The 15,909-nt window shown below is 42.2% G+C and overlaps 1 protein-coding gene, 1 non-coding gene and 1 pseudogene across 4 annotated transcripts; 2 read left to right on the top strand and 1 right to left on the bottom strand.

Annotated features, from left to right (window-relative positions):
- The window catches only part of LOC142841649 (transmembrane 9 superfamily member 2-like), a 146,716-nt pseudogene extending 140,887 nt beyond the window's left edge, over window positions 1-5,829 (bottom strand).
- Window positions 5,582-15,305, top strand: Rbmx (RNA binding motif protein X-linked). 3 transcript variants are annotated; one of them, XM_075957340.1, is made up of 11 exons: window positions 5,582-5,764; window positions 7,203-7,334; window positions 7,527-7,633; window positions 8,072-8,243; window positions 9,084-9,245; window positions 9,782-9,896; window positions 9,984-10,109; window positions 10,489-10,571; window positions 11,218-12,448; window positions 13,344-13,426; window positions 14,050-15,305. In XM_075957340.1, exons 2-9 carry the CDS (start codon window positions 7,226-7,228, stop codon window positions 11,526-11,528), a joined length of 1,185 nt encoding a protein of 394 aa, XP_075813455.1. In that variant the 5' UTR covers window positions 5,582-5,764; window positions 7,203-7,225; the 3' UTR covers window positions 11,529-12,448; window positions 13,344-13,426; window positions 14,050-15,305. The 3 variants fall into 3 exon arrangements, with proteins under 3 accessions (XP_075813455.1, XP_075813456.1, XP_075813454.1); XM_075957341.1 differs by having other exon boundaries at window positions 5,620-5,764; window positions 7,200-7,334; XM_075957339.1 differs by lacking the exon at window positions 5,582-5,764 and adding an exon at window positions 5,929-6,160 and having other exon boundaries at window positions 7,200-7,334.
- LOC142841885 (small nucleolar RNA SNORD61) lies at window positions 7,382-7,456 on the top strand. The gene has a single exon (XR_012909128.1). It is a non-coding gene; the product is annotated as a small nucleolar RNA SNORD61 (small nucleolar RNA).
- Window positions 15,306-15,909: the final 604 nt, after the last annotated feature.

Below are 15,909 nucleotides of genomic sequence, written 5' to 3'. Positions count from 1 at the left end.
GAAGGCAGAGACAGGCGTATCTCTGTGAGTTCGAGACCAGCCTGGTCTACAAGAGCTAGTTCCAGGACAGGCTCCAAAACCACAGAGAAACAAAAAAAAAAAAAAGAGCAAGGTCTTAGGTGGGTACACTGTGTGAGGCAAGTCGGAGTTATGTGAAGAGTTAATCTCAAAAATACAAAGCAAACAAAGGAATGACTTTTTTTCTGGGCCCGGCATGATAATGCAAATCTTTATTCCCAACGCTCAGGCTCAGGAGAAATTCAAGGCCAGAGAAGGTCACTGAGACACCGATTCGAGCCGATAGAAAGATTTTTATTAGTTGGCTGGCCACTACCCTGGGTGTTTGAAACCCACGGGCAGTCCCAAACCTTTCTCAGGGTGAGCTTTTAAGCACAAAAACCACAAGGGCAGTCAGTCTTAGAATTGGAACTACAGAAGCTAAAAAGCAAGGTTAGTACCTTTAGGGACTTTCCCAAAACTATGGGGTTTGATGTATTATGTCTTTGCTCCCATTTTAACAGTTTTTAATGTCTCCGTGCTGGCCTCTTAGGTCAGAATGGTGGAGTGTCTCTAACATGGTGTTTTGCTAATGTCCAGGAGCCTGTCACAATAGCAAGTTCAGGGCAAGCCAGGGCTACAGAATTAAACCCTGTTAAAAATAAATCCCCATCCCCAGAAATACAGAATACAAAATGAAATACAAAATGCTTCCCCTGGGTATGGAGAGGTGGCTCAGAGCTTAAGAATCCTTGCTGCTCTTGTAGAAGACCTGAGTCGGATTCCAAGCAGTGTCAGAGAGGCTCACAACTGTCAGTCCCTCCAGTTTGGGGGGAACCAGTGCCCTCTTCTGGCCTCTTTACAAGCAAAACCACAGACATAAACAACGTAAGATAATAAATCCTTAAAATCTGTTCCTTTTCCTCACCCTTAATCCCAGATTTTCTGATTCTTTGGGTCTGGGGATGCTGTTGTGGAGCATTAATTACACTCTGAGAACTACTATGTACTATTCTACATGGTATGGTAGGAGGAGCGGAAATAGGGTGTTCCTATGAATGTTTGTAGTCAGAAGATAAAGAAGTTCCCGTGTGCAGGGTGGTGGTGGCGCAGGCCTTTAATCACAGCATTCGGGAGGTGGAGGCAGGCAGATCTCTGTGAGTTCAAGGCCACCCTAGTCTATAGAGTAAGTTCCAGAATAGCCAGAGCTGTTATTACAGAGAAACCCTGTCTAAAAAAATACTTTCCATATAATAGCTTCTATTTTTTTGGTCAAGAGTATGTAAGTATAAAAAACAGGTATATGGGCTGGAGAGATGGCTCAGTGGTTAAGAACATTGCCTGCTCTTCCAAAGGTCCTGAGTTCAATTCCCAGCAACCACATGGTGCCTCACAACCATCTGTAATGAGGTCTGGTGCCCTCTTCTGGCCTGCAAGCATACACACAGAAAGAATACTGTATACATAATAAATAATAAATAAATATTTAAAAAAACAGGTATATAAGTGGAATATGTGGGGGCTGGAGAAATGGCTCAGCGGTTAAGAGCACTGATTGCTCTTCCAGAGGACCCGGGTTCAATTCCCAGCACCCACATGGCAGCTTACAACTGTCTGAAAAAAATCCAGTTCCAGGGGATCTGACACCTTCACACCAATGCACATAAAAAAATAAAGATAAATAAATCATAAAAAAATTTTAAAAAGAGGACATTTGAATGTGCATTTAAAAAAATAAGTGGAATATGTGGTGATAATAAATTATACAGAATCTGTTTCGTGTAATCCCATCTGAATGTTTGATACTAGAGAACATAGAGCATCTCCAATGTTTTCAGAGTTGATCACTATTTTTACTTTACAAAAGTCAGTGCCAAGAATGTTGCTTCACAGAAATAGGTCATACAAAAATGGCAGAAGTATGATTAGGGTGGTTTCAGAAGTTTGGAAATTTTGACCTAGTCTCAAGTCAAAATTAATTGAACACTTTTGATTCTGGAGACAGAGTCTCTCTATGTAGTCCTGACCACTTTGGAGCTTCTAGAGATCCTCCCTGTCTCCCTGGGATTAGAAGTCAGTGCTACCACGTTGAGCTTGTTTAGCATTTGTCTATGTGTTGTGAAATTCAAGTCAGCAACTCAAAAGGCAATCACACCACACCCAGCTAGTTCATACATTTTATTTATTTATTTGTTTGTTTGTTTGTTTGTTTATTGGATTTTCGTGACAGGGTTTCTCCATACCTTTTGGTTCCTGTCCTGGAACTAGCTCTTGTAGACCAGGCTGGCCTCCAACTCACAGAGATCCGCCTGCCTCTGCCTCCCAAGTGCTGGGATTAAAGGCATGCGCCACCACTGCCTGGCTGTCCATACATTTTTTATTTTGTTAATCCAATTCATTTTTTTTTCACAGAAAATCTCCACTATCTTCTATTTATTTTCTTTCTTTTTTTTTTTTTTTTTGGTTTTTCGAGACAGGGTTTCTCTGTGGCTTTGGAGCCTGTCCTGGAACTAGCTCTGTAGACCAGGCTGGTCTCGAACTCACAGAGATCCGCCTGCCTCTGCCTCCCGAGTGCTGGGATTAAAGGCGTGCACCACCATCGCCCGGCAGTTCTTGAGGTCTTAGCTAGAGCAATAACACACCAAAGGGAGATCAAGAGGACACAAATTGGAAAAGAAGAAGTCAAACTCTCACTGTTTTTGGATGATATGATAGTTTACATAAGTGATCCCAAAAATTCTACCAAAGAACTTCTACAACTCATAAACACTTTCAGCAATGTAGCAGGATACAAATTTAACTAAAAAAAAAATCAAGCCTGGTGGTGGTGGCGCACGCCTTTAATCCCAGCACTCGGGAGGCAGAGGCAGGCGGATCTCTGTGAGACCGAGGCCAGCCTGGTCTACAAGAGCTAGCGCCAGGAAAGTCTTCAAAGCTACAGAGAAACCCTGTCTTGAAAAACTAAAAAAAAAAAAAAATCAGCAGCCTTCCTGTACACAGATGATAAAAGGGCTGGGGAAGAAATCAGAAAATCAACACCCTTCACAATAGCCACAAATAGCATAAAATATCTCGGAGTAACTCTAACCAAACAAGTGGAAGACTTGCATAACAAGAACTTTTAATCTTTGAAGAAAGAAATTGAAGAAGACACCAGAAAGTGGAAAGACCTCCAGTGCTCTTGGATAGGCAGAATTAATATAGTAAAAATGGCAATCTTACAAAAAAGCAATCTACAGATTCAACGCAATGCCCATCAAAATCCCATCAAAATTCTTCAAAGACCTCGAAAGAATGGTACTCAACTTCATTTTGAAAAGCAAAAAACCCAGGATAGCCAAAACAATCCTGTGCAATAAAAGAACTTCTGGAGGCATCACAATCCCTGACTTCAAACTCTACTACAGAGCTACAGTACTGAAAACAGCCTGGCATTGGCATAAGAACAGACAGGAGGACCAATGGAACCGAAAAGAAGACTTGAATATTTTTCTTTTTTTAAATATTTATTTATTATGTATACAATATTCTGTATGTGTGTATGCCCGCACACCAGAAGAGGGCACCAGATCTCATTATAGGTGGTTGTGAGCCACCATGTGGTTGCTGGGAGTTGAACTCAGGACCTTCGGAAGAGCAAGCAATGCTCTTAACCACTGAGCCATCTCTCCAGCCCCTCGGATATTTTTCTTTATCAATGATCTTCAGTTCTCTTTTTCAGTATATATATATCTTCCCTGATTGGCTTTTGGTTCTGACTTCAGAGGCAGACTGATGTCTTTATGTAGCCTTCCTGGTGATCATGCTCTTACCTCTCAGCCTAGTGAGCCTAGGGATGACAGACATGAGCCACCGCAACCTGCTTTTCTGATGTGTTGATCAAATTTCTTCTCTAATGTTACTTTCCCTTGGCACTAGCCCCAATATACGATCATTCATTCAATTTGTTAATTGGGGTTTTATTTGTTTGATTTTGATTTGTTTTGAGACAGGGTCTCACTAAGCCCTAGCTGTCATTGAAATTGCTATGTAGATCAGGTTGGCCTCAAACTCACACATCCACCTGCCTCTACTTCCCAAGTGCTGGGGTTAAAGGTATGAGCCATCACACCTGGGTGAATTTTTTAATTTGTAAGGAAATTAAAACCCCCTCACCAGCTGAGCGGTAGTGGCATAGGTCTTTTAATTCCAGCACTCAGAGGCAGAGACAGGTGAATCTTTGAGATTGAGGTCAGCCGGGTCTACAGAACAAGTTCCAGGACAGCCAGGGCTGTTAAACAGAGAAACGCTGTTCAGGGACAGGGTGAGAGGAGGGAGAAAAAAAAGGAATTTCCCTGACTCAAATGGGGGTTTAAAATGTATTTTTCCCTCCACAAGGCATATAAAAGCTTAGAATCAGAACCTGCTATGGTAGTTTATGCCTGTAACCCCAGTACTTGGGAATTTGAGGCAGGAGGACTGCTGTGAGTTCCAAGACCAGCCTCAGCCTGATTGAGACTCTGTCTCAAAACACAAATTATGAATGCTCACTTGAAGTTCAAATATAACTAGTAGCATTCTTTTTTTTTTATTTTCGAGACAGGGTTTCTCTGTTTTGTTTTGTTTTTTGATTTTTTGAGACAGGGTTTTTCCGTAGCTTTTGGTTCCTGTCCTGGAACGAACTCACAGAGATCCGCCTGCCTCTGTCTCCAGAGTGCTGGGATTAAAGGCGAGCGCCACCACCGCCCGGCCTCTCTGTAGTTTTTGGTGCCTGTCCTGGAACTAGCTCTTGTAGACCAGGCTGACCTCGAACTCACAGAGATCTGCCTGCCTCTGCCTCCGGAGCGCTGGGATTAAAGGCGTGCGCCACCACCGCCCGGCCAACTAGTAGCATTCTTTTCCTGTTTTTGTTTTGCCGGGATTTTTGAGACAGCATCTAACGAATCCAGGTTGTTATGGAACTCATAGCTTCATAGATGCCCTATTTCTGCGTCCTGAGTTCTGAGGTTAAAGACGTGGGACAGCACCTGGCTATCATTGCGCATTTTCATTTGGCAGTCTCTGAGGCACCCTAGCCTGTTCTTACTTGTTCTTGGTTGTATATAGATCTGATAGGTAGTCAGTAATTGTTCTGTATGGACGGTTTTCTGTGCCATTCCAGTTGCTTTGACCTAACATTTACTTACCAGATTCTTCCCATTTATTAGTTAATTGCTCGAGAAAATTTGGGCAGTTATAGGGTAGCAATTAAACTTCTTTGTTTGCTATTTCTACTACATTGGCATTGTACTATCTACCATTTTCACATTACTTTTGGAATTAAGATGTTATGCAAAAGTTTTGCGCCATGCTTGGCGTACTAAGTCGCTCAATACGGATTCAATAAATCCGGTGCACCGTTTTAGCAGAGAGCCAAACGACGCCTTGCAGAAGAATGGGTGGGGGCAGGGCAAATGGTTAAAATTGCACACCGGCAAGAACTTTAAGAGACACGGGAAAGAGGTGGAGCAAACAGTGAGTGATGCAGGAGACAGCCAATGAAGAGTCTGGGAACCACTCCCCTCCCTCCCTCCGTGCTTCAAATTCTAAGCTTAATTTCCATCCGGGTTCTTCAGCCTCGTTCCCGGGTAGTATAAAGATTGCAGTCTCCTTTGTTCGCCCTCCTTGCGCAGCAGTCCTAGCGTCATTTCTGTTCCGTTTCGAGAATCGGCAGCTGTCACTGGCGCTGCGCTGCTGGAAGGCTCCATCGGCGAGCTCGTAGGAGCTTGAAACATCGCCGTCCCCTCGGGTAGGAGCCTCCTTCCCTTGCCCGGTTTTCCGTACAGTCCTTGTCACCTTAGGGCTCGAGATCATTTGTTTCCCGGGAGATAGTGGTGGCGGGCGCCATTTTAAGACGCCCAAAGGTGCAAGCCTATTTAAAGCCGACTGGGTGGAAGTAGCACACTAGGGGGTCCATTATCTTGCGTGCGCATCTGTGGGAGGTTTGGCTGTCGCCTGTCGCCTGAGGGCGGAGGGCGCAGCGCGCAGCTTTGGAGGTGGGGCGGGAAGCGGAGGGACCGCAGAGCTAGCACCGGGACAGCGCTTGTGCCGAGGATGGGCTGGTGGACTTCTCTGCAACTTCTCTGGTCCTGGCGGCAAGGAGAGGAAGCATTTAGAGTTTTCGCCGCCACTGTCAGTGGCAAAAGTTAGTTTGTCCGGCGGTTGTTTGGAGTTTTTGGGTTGTATCCAAGTGTCGCCATTTTGTCTCTAACACGCGGTTTTTAATGAGTCTTAATTAGGTGCCAGCACAGGGAAAGAGTGTTAACAGTGTGTGATTTTGAGTTCCCTTATCTTGTGACTCCCGCACCTTTTATCTTTTCAATCTGATAGCAATCCTTTGTTGGGTTAGTTGCGGCGACTTTGTTCTAACTTGGGAGTTTTGCGCGGAAACTTACTAGGAAATGTAAACGAGAAAAGGGCTTGGTCGTCACTTAGCGCTGCCGGCTGATGACCTTGAATGAATAGGAAGTCTTTTACACCCTTCGCGGAGGGGAAGCAAGTAGGGTGACAAGTAACGGAACGTTTAGAAGATGACAAATGAATACAATAGGCGGGTGTGGTGGCCAACTTCTGGCCCTCTTAAGTCTGCAGCCTTGTATAAAGTAAAATACAGTCAAAAGTAAAAGTTGCCTTTTCAGGTGTTGAAAAGTAGTTCATTAACTAAAAGCGGCCCCAGCAGAGAAAGAGGATTGGCTAATTAGGCAGGCCTCTTTAAGCTGGTTAAAGAAAACTTCACTGCACTGTTAACCATAACCAAAAGTATTTCAATTGGTTTTCTTTTTTCTTTCTTTCTTTCTTTCTTTCTTTCTTTCTTTCTTTCTTTCTTCCTTCCTTCCTTCCTTCCTTCCTTCCTTCCTTCCTTCCTTTCTTTCTTTTTCTTTCTTTCTTTCTTTTTTTTTTGGTTTTTCGAGACAGGATTTCTCTGTAGCTTTTGAGCCTGTCCTGGAACTAACTCTTGTAGACCAGGCTGGCCTCGAACTCATAGAGATCTGCCTGCCTCTGCCTCCCGAGTGCTGGGATTAAAGGCGTGCGCCACCACCGCCCGGCTTTCAGTTGGTTTTCTACTGTTCTGGAGGGTTATCGGAGTTACGAAGGAATAAAGGTTTTAATAAAGCCCGAGCCACGATTAAGCTGTTCAGTAAACTTAGGGAACTTTCTCCAGAGATGATAATATTATTTTTCAGCAGCCTCCTATCGGTTGGAAGGGAAAATGGTTGAAGCAGATCGCCCAGGAAAGCTCTTTATTGGTGGGCTCAATACAGAGACAAATGAGAAAGCCCTTGAAGCAGTATTTGGCAAATATGGACGGATAGTGGAAGGTGAGTTATCTAAAATTATACGCTATATTTTTATAATGAGAAGACAAGCTGTGATGAATTTGAATCGACTGATGATGACCTGACATGATAATGTGTTTTGTCCTCTAAGAAGTTCTGAGCTTGCTTTTGTAAAGTTGTTCCGGTGATTTGGTTTGAAGGAAACTCACCGCCTCCCCTCTCCAACTCTTTTAGTGCTTTTGATGAAGGACCGAGAAACCAACAAGTCAAGAGGATTTGCTTTTGTCACATTCGAAAGCCCAGCAGATGCAAAGGATGCTGCCAGAGATATGAATGGAAAGGTGTGGTTGTCTCTTAATAAAAAGGGGTTTCATGGTGACAACAATAACTAATTTCCTAGTGACAAAAATACTGTTGTCCAAGCATGGGTCCAGAGCAGCTTTGGAATTTTCGTTTTATGTGTGTATAGCCAGAGACTTGATCGTAGCCATTAGTAGTACTATCCTGAGTTGTATTGTATTGTTTTTTGTTCAGTAAATGGAGTGGAGGGGGGTGTCTCCGTAGTCTTGGCTGTATAGACCAGGCTGACCTCAAACTAGGGTCCTCCTGCTTCTGCCTCCCAAGTGCTAGAACAAAAGACCAAGTCTCTATTGTGACTTTTATTGTGAGTCCACAACCAAAGTTTGTAGCAAATGGTAAGCATTATATGCCTAACAAGAGTTTCTCAGTTTCTTCTAAATCATGATAAAATTTATTTTTGTTTTTTTTTTTAAAAATAGTCCTTAGATGGAAAAGCCATCAAGGTGGAGCAAGCCACCAAACCATCATTTGAAAGTAGTAGGCGTGGACTACCTCCACCTCCAAGAAGCAGAGGCCCTCCCAGAGGTCTACGAGGAGGAAGAGGAGGAAGCGGAGGAACTAGAGGACCCCCCTCACGTGGAGGACACATGGGTAATGATTTGATTGGAACTCAGGCTTGGTATTTAAGTTGAAAGCTGGAGACCCACACCTGGGTCTTTCTTTTTGAAAGGCTAAAACAGTAGTTCTCAACCTTCCTAATGCTGAGACCCTTAAATACAGTTACTCATGTTGTGGTGCCCCCCCCCACCATTATTTAATTTCTACTTTGTAACTAATTTTTCGAACTATCTGATATACAGAATATCTGATATGTGACCACTGTGAAAGGGTTGTTGGACTGCTAAGATCACAACCCACAGGCTGAGAGCTGCCTTTGAAATGGAGACTGCTCACTCCGTTATTAGTGTAGTGTTGATGACTTGAAAATATGGGAGGCTTGAATTAGAGTTAAACCTATGGGCCAAATAGTCTTACTTAAGGGAAAAAAAAGAATGACGAGCAGGATTGGGACTTCTTTTCCTAGTCTGCAGGACATCTGGATTTTGGAAACAGTGTCTCCCTTATTAGTTCAGGCTGGTCCTGAACTCTTGTCATGCTTGATCTTGCCCAATGGGAAACAAACCTAGCCTCCCCAACTAAGCAGAAAAGATGTTTGCTGGGCAGTGGTGGCACCTGCCTTTTTAAGCCCAGCACTTGGGAGGCAGAGATGGCGGATCTCTGAGTTCGAGGCCAACCTGGTCTAAAAAGAGCTAGTTCCAGGACAGGCTCTAAAACTAGAGAGAAACCCTGTCTCGGAAAACCAAAAAAGAAAAAATGACGCACATAATTCGTTGTGTTTTTCCATGGGGCAAATAGTTCTTAGTCTTCTTGAGTGTTAATGGTTTGTTCTTGACTATTGTGTTAATGAAATGTCTTTCTAATCTAATGTAGATGATGGTGGCTATTCCATGAATTTTACCATGAGTTCTTCGAGGGGACCTCTTCCAGTTAAAAGAGGACCACCACCACCACCACCACGAAGTGGGGCTCCTCCCCCTAAAAGATCAGCACCTTCAGGGCCAGTTCGTAGCAGCAGTGGGCTGGGAGGAAGAGGTAATTGTTGGATGCATTGCAATCTGTGCTGCCCCCATGGCACTATGCTGAGGCCGGGCATGGTGGTGAATGTCCAGTTTTAGCACTGGAGAAGATAGGATTGACATGAATTCAAGACCTACATGGGGAGACCCTGTTTTTTATTTTTGTTGTTTTAAATGCTTGGCCAGTGAGAGAGCTCAGTTGGTAAAAACATTTGCTGCTAGTCAGGCGCAAGAACTTGAATCCAATCCCCCATTCACAGGCAAAACTGAGACGAGTTGTCTGTCCTCTGGACTGCATTTGCATCACAGCGTGCATATTCCCCCACCGTACACACAGGAATATTTTTAATGCTTATGCTTAAGACTGATTTGCGGATTCCAATTAATCTCATATTCATAATTAATGAGCATTGAAATTATGTGACTAGGAAGCTTCCTGTTTTAGCTACATAGGGTATTTGATTAAACCGCTGTCTTGTCCAGCCTGAGTGTAACATTCACACTTTAGTTTTTTGATGGCTAGATTTTGATAATGTTTTTTTCTCCTTTAAGCCCCCGTGTCACGTGGAAGAGATAGTTATGGAGGCCTGCCACGAAGGGAGCCCCTTCCCTCTCGCAGAGATGTTTATTTGTCCCCAAGAGATGATGGATATTCCACTAAAGACAGGTAACAGACAGTGTGCAGTTTCTTTTGTGAAGAATTAGTGTTGGACGAGAGCACGTCAGAGGCATAAACCAAATTCTCTTTCTGTAGCTATTCAAGCAGAGACTATCCAAGTTCTCGTGATGCAAGAGATTATGTACCACCACCAAGAGATTATACTTACCGTGATTACGGCCATTCCAGTTCACGTGATGACTACCCATCCAGAGGCTATAGGTAAGCAGCTACTTGCATGGCTTGTAAGTATTTGCTGTAAAACTCGTGCCTCCAGGGCTTGGCAGGTGACTCGGCTGTTAAAAGCACCACCCAAGTAAGCCCTGCAAGCCAATGTCAGCCTTGAAAGCCATGGCAAGGTGAAAGGGGGGAGACAAGGGCCCCAAAGTTGTCTTCTCACCCCTGCAGGGTCATTATGGCAAGAACATGTCTCCTCATGCTCACACAGTTATGGAGAGCTAAAAAATAAACAGATTTGACAGTTCTACTTTTTAAGGATTTGGGGGAATTTTTAAAGTGTATTTATTATATTTATATTATAAAATAAACATGTAACTTCGGGGAAATATATATATTTTAATTAAAATTGCTTTTTATTTAGTGATAGAGATGGATATGGCCGGGATCGTGACTATTCAGAGCATCCAAGTGGAGGGTCCTACAGAGATTCATATGAGAGTTATGGTAAGATACTGGTTAAGGATCTTAAATATCACCAGCTTGAGGTTTTAGGTTCATGAGCTGGATTAATAGGCTGCGTGGTGCTTGCTTTTAAAGGGACCTTTGCTTGCTTTCAAGGGGTAACTTTATCAGCTGGGCTTTTTCCTAGTTTTGTGAAGGACTTTTTGGTTCTTTCCTTGTTTCGTTTTTGTTTCTTTTCGTTTGAGGCTGTTCGCTTGCTTTGGAGGGGATTTTGCTTGCTGAACTTGGCAGCCTTATGTGTTTTCCCTCAACAGTGAAAATACAATTTTTGAAAAAATTTATTAACAAGATCAAATATTTATCATTGCAATATGAAGGAAACTCAACAGTTCAAAATTGCAACTTATCACTGGAAAGTGGCTGAGTGTCTACTATAAAATAACAAGCTGTCTGGAATGTCCTCTTGAAATACACAACGTCTTCAGTCTTTTCAAACAAACATTAAACTCAATCCATTTCCATATCTCAGCAGATGAGCAGTTCCCTCTTATGGCCAGCAATGGTACAGTTTAAAACTTCCCAGTTGAGAAAGTAAACTTATAATACAAGAATTCTGTAAATTCAGATTTAAATGTTGTATATATACAATTTATAGTGTTGCCATATTACCTGACCATTGACCCTGCAGGTAACTCACGTAGTGCTCCACCTACACGAGGGCCCCCGCCATCTTATGGTGGAAGCAGTCGCTATGATGATTACAGCAGCTCACGTGACGGATATGGTGGAAGTCGAGACAGTTACTCAAGCAGCCGAAGTGATCTCTACTCAAGTGGTCGTGATCGCGTTGGCAGACAAGAACGAGGGCTTCCCCCTTCTATGGAAAGGGGCTACCCTCCTCCACGTGATTCCTACAGCAGTTCAAGCCGCGGAGCACCAAGAGGTGGTGGCCGTGGAGGAAGCCGATCTGATAGAGGGGGAGGCAGAAGCAGATACTAGGAACAAACAAAACTTTTGGACCAAAAGTCCCCATTCAAGGAAACAAACAAAAATGGAACCTTTCTGTCATAAAGTACCCAAGGACTACTAAAAGGAAAAATTGTGTTACCTTTTTAAAATTTCCTGTTCCTCTTAATAATTTTTATGTTCTTGTGAGGAAAAACGTAAGACATGTTTAATTTTATTTGATATTATGAGTTGCTTTCAATAAGCAATTGTTAAATGTGTAAGCCTTGACTTGTACTAGTGTTGTGATTTTTCAAGTAAACGTGTCCCTGAAGGCCACTCCTGATTTTTCTCAGTAACCGAGAAAAGCAATCCTAAGATTTTCCACAAACCTAAGCCATCTAGATGGCCTTTGTTCTGCTGAGCGATGAATCGCCCTGCCTGCCTTTGCAGACAAGCTAGCTGGTAGAGTGGGTTGGCTGGGTGTGCTCCTCTTAGATTTCAGGATCTCAGGATGTCTTCCAACTGAAATCTCAATGATGACAGTAGAAAAAAAAAAACCTGAGACCAGATGCCTAAGAATGTGCTACTTGCCCAGAAACCCCAAAAAGCAAATGGATGCTGGCCATATTTTGCTTTTCTGACATTTCCTTGGGAATCTACAAGAACCTCCCTTATTCCCCTCCCCTAGTAAGACCATTTAAGTGTGTGTTAAACAACTACAGAATACTAAATAAAACGTTTGGCCAAAACCAACCATGAAGCTGCAGAAACGATGCTTGCTCTTACTGTTTCAAATTTTTGCAACTCTGTAGTGTCTCACTTTTAAAGGAACAGCTTGATTGCAAAGGAGAAAATAGATAAGCAATGAAGTTATCTCCAACTTCCTAAAGGCTTATGACTTCTAAAAAGTGAATCTATCCGCATTCCACATCAGATTTAAAGCACCAAATGCCTGTGAAACAGCAGAGATGGTAAGCAAAGCAAACTAGTTTTTCCGTCTAAGTCGAAATTGAACACTTACCTTCCTCATAGTACAGTGAACGGTACTGTACTTCATGGCAATGGAAATGCCTTCTAGATTAAAAAAAACCTTTTGAAAAAAAACTACAAATGTTCAATAGCATACTAGAAGTCTTCCAAATTCAACACTTGGAGTTTTAAAGCATGTATGAGACTTAAAGGCATTAATGCAGCTGTTGTTTATCAATAGCAATCTGGGAATTGGGAGGGGGTGATTTTTTTTTCACAAATTTTTGATGAAGACCTTTAAACATGCTTCATGTTTTGACTTTTTTTCAAATTAGTCTTTTAGTCAATATAAGAAATGGCTTAGGATTGGGGTCCCCCTCTCTGGCCCCTATAAGCCATTGCAAACTTGACCTTTAGTTGGATGCCTGACTTGTTTTAGTTCTATGAAACTACAGTGTATGGAGAAAAAAAAATCTTTTGCAAGTGGTCTTTAAAAATGCAGAAACCTGAGGCAGCATGACCCAGGTCCAGCCATGAAGTTGAAAAAGATGCTCTTGAATGTAGTAAACTTGAAGACCTCCAACTAAAAATCCTTAGACTGCACTTTATTCCTTCAAATGTTTTGTCAGTTCAACTTATGGATTTAACGTGGCAGTGCACCATTGGAAAAGAATGAGAATCCATAAGCCATGCGACTTAACCATTTAAGCCATTCCAGTCCATCCCAAGCCAGTGAACCTTCCACCAATTAAGACAAGTAGTAGAACATGAAATGATACATTAAGCTACAAGTCTGAACTTGCCTGTTCTCTCTGGGATAAAAGGGGCAGTTATAGGCAAGTGTTTAAGATCTTCCTTTAGAGAAATAACTAGCTTTCATTTATGTAATTTTTGCAGGTTGATCCCAATGGTCATACTGTCACGGAGTGCTGATTGGTTCACAGCAGATTAAGTTGGCCGGAAGAAAGTCAAATGCTCAGGTAAGTGTTTGAAAGGAGTATCCTTAAAGGTTTAAACACTAGCTTTGTCATTGTGTGGCTATGGCATTAGCAAGTATTTTTCGACTCCTAAATTGTCTATAAACAGAGCTAATGCTCAACTCTGGGCATGAGGATGAAACTGTTTTGTCACTGAAAACCGAGCACATGCATTTTGAGTGAAAGTATATAGATGTATGCTCACTAACTAGAGTACCCATAGGATGGTACTTCTAGCTGTTTCTGAATTAGCTAGCACCAGCTCTTTGCCTGCAAGAGTTATTGTGGAAAGAGCCGTCTAGTTCATGGTTTCCTGTGTGAGCAGCGTTGTATGAATTGCATGCAAGCTGTCAGTGCCTGCTTGTTTTTAATGGGCTGGTTAGTGATACGGCTGCCACTGCAACTTCTGAATGTCGTGGGCACAGTGTGGCAGGGTATCTGATTTTCCTATTACAGTGCTGATGCCTACGGTAATTGTAATGAATGTGGGTGCATTTTGAAGCTGGCACTTTAGAGCTAATACTTAGACTGGAGAGAGCAAGTTGTGCGCACTGAAGGAGGAGAGCAGGTTGAAGTGCTTTGTGGTGTGAAATACTCTGTAATTTGATCACATGCTTCTTTTGCAGAGTTGTTGAAGCAGAGGAGAGCTGAGGCTAAGCTGCAGCAGTTACATACCCAGTGCCCGTCAGAATTGGTTTGGTACAGGCAATATAGGATTTTCCTGTCCTCAAGGGAGGGAGGCATCAGTGTTGGTTAGACCTTAGTTAGGGAGTGGTGATTGCTTAAAACTGACCAAATGAAGAGAGGGAGACAAAGAAATTGGTAAGTGGAGGTACCTACCCAAGAAGTTCTCATGGCTCTTTGTGTAGATTCAATAGTTTAGGCAAAGTAATGGGGCAACTCTCCTGATGATCACTGACTGTAGGAAAATTGAATTAGCCCGGACTGTAACTCCACGGTGGCGTGCTTGTCTAAATACCAGTGAAGCCTACTCACACACAGGAAAAGAACACTCATGTCTGACTTTCAGCGAGTAAACCATTTGGGGAATTAACTATATCAGGAAAAATACTCACTTGTCCTAGAAAACTTAGAAGGGGAGGAGTAGTGCCAGAAAATGAAAGTAAAAACTTTTGAAACATTGTTAGGATCGTGGAAAGCAATTGAGAACAAATATAAGTCACAAGGTCATGGTAGTTTACCCTTTACCCTCAGATGTCAGTCTTGGAAACAAATCATGATACAGCTCTAGTTCATCACTTTGGAAACTAAGCGCTAGTATGCGAGTGTCGGTGTTCTCAAAGGAAGCAGGTTGAGTTGTAGGGTTAAAGGAATGAACTCAACTCCTGAGATTTTTCTTACAGAGTCATCTAGTGCTAGCTATTATGATTAGGGAGAATGATCCAAAATTTTAAAACCCCACTGGTCACATTTCTCATCAGATGAGGTCACTGAGTGAATTTCAGTAGTTGTACTTTGAAGAACATCTTTCAATCCTTTCATACTCGGACGATTCCCTGAGTAGGCGCTTCTTTCTGTCAAGACCTTTTGGCTCTCGAGCGAGCATTTTTTTTTTTACATTTTTTTAGAGTTTCTTAAAGATAGTTTAGTATAGGGAATACTGCAGTTAATATAAATGCTAAATTCAAAGTAAGTGGTAGAAATTATCAAGAGAACTTTTTGACAGAGTTTACAGACCCAAGGGCCTAAAGTCTATAATTTGAAAAAAAAAGTCCTTGATTCTTCTGGCTATCCACTAGTCATAAAGGAATTTGAATAGTACAGGAATGTGGTTTATTTGGTACTTGGATGTAGAGCTTAGGTATTATAGATCACTTTTTGAAATGTTTTGTATTAAACCCCAATAAAACTTGAACATGTATCTTTGTGGTGTTGGGATCTTTTTTTTTTAACACTTTTGAAAATAGAAATTCATTTTAGGCTTTCCGATGTTTGTTTGTTTTCTTTCTTAATTTTCTTCCCTAAACTTGAGTTCTAGGGTACTGCTGATACTTAATGTAAGGGGCCACCCAGAGTCCCTGAGGTGGACAGACCACTGGCCTTCCTTTATTGTGATGAGTTAACGTTAAACATGGTCATTCAGATGATATTGTTTAGTCCTTAACCTAAAAATGAAATGAGAGACTTATCACACTGAAGAAGAGGATATCATACACTGTCATTTACCAAGAATTTCCCCTGTTGCTTCTACCTTGATTTCCTGCATATCTTGGATGGGTAGGGTCAAGGGTAAGGATGGGTCAGTAAGAAATTGTCTATGCTATTGACTTTCAGTCCTTTAATGATGCTAATAGGAACCAACCCATAATGATAAGCTTCTGTGTGGGAGGTTTCTAGTTTAACTTTCTGTGAAGTATAACTTTAAGGGTGGCAGAAGGCTGGCTTCACAAAACTTAATTGGCAAACATAGTTAATGACCTGGTCAGACTGTGGGAACCTGAGCTCCATCCCCAGAAATCAAGTAA

The sequence above is a fragment of the Microtus pennsylvanicus genome, chromosome X (assembly GCF_037038515.1).
Source record: "Microtus pennsylvanicus isolate mMicPen1 chromosome X, mMicPen1.hap1, whole genome shotgun sequence".
In the NCBI taxonomy this organism is placed as follows: domain Eukaryota; kingdom Metazoa; phylum Chordata; class Mammalia; order Rodentia; family Cricetidae; genus Microtus; species Microtus pennsylvanicus.
This window is presented reverse-complemented; position numbering and strand designations above follow the sequence as displayed.

Excerpts from the sequence above, each read along its gene's own strand:
- Rbmx (XM_075957339.1), top strand. The coding sequence starts at position 6,070 with ATGGGCTGGTGGACTTCTCTGCAACTTCTCTGGTCCTGGCGGCAAGGA. Across the intron at positions 8,244-9,083 it reads CTCACGTGGAGGACACATGG|ATGATGGTGGCTATTCCATG; the intron begins GTAATGATTTGA and ends AATCTAATGTAG. Across the intron at positions 9,897-9,983 it reads GGATATTCCACTAAAGACAG|CTATTCAAGCAGAGACTATC; the intron begins GTAACAGACAGT and ends CTCTTTCTGTAG.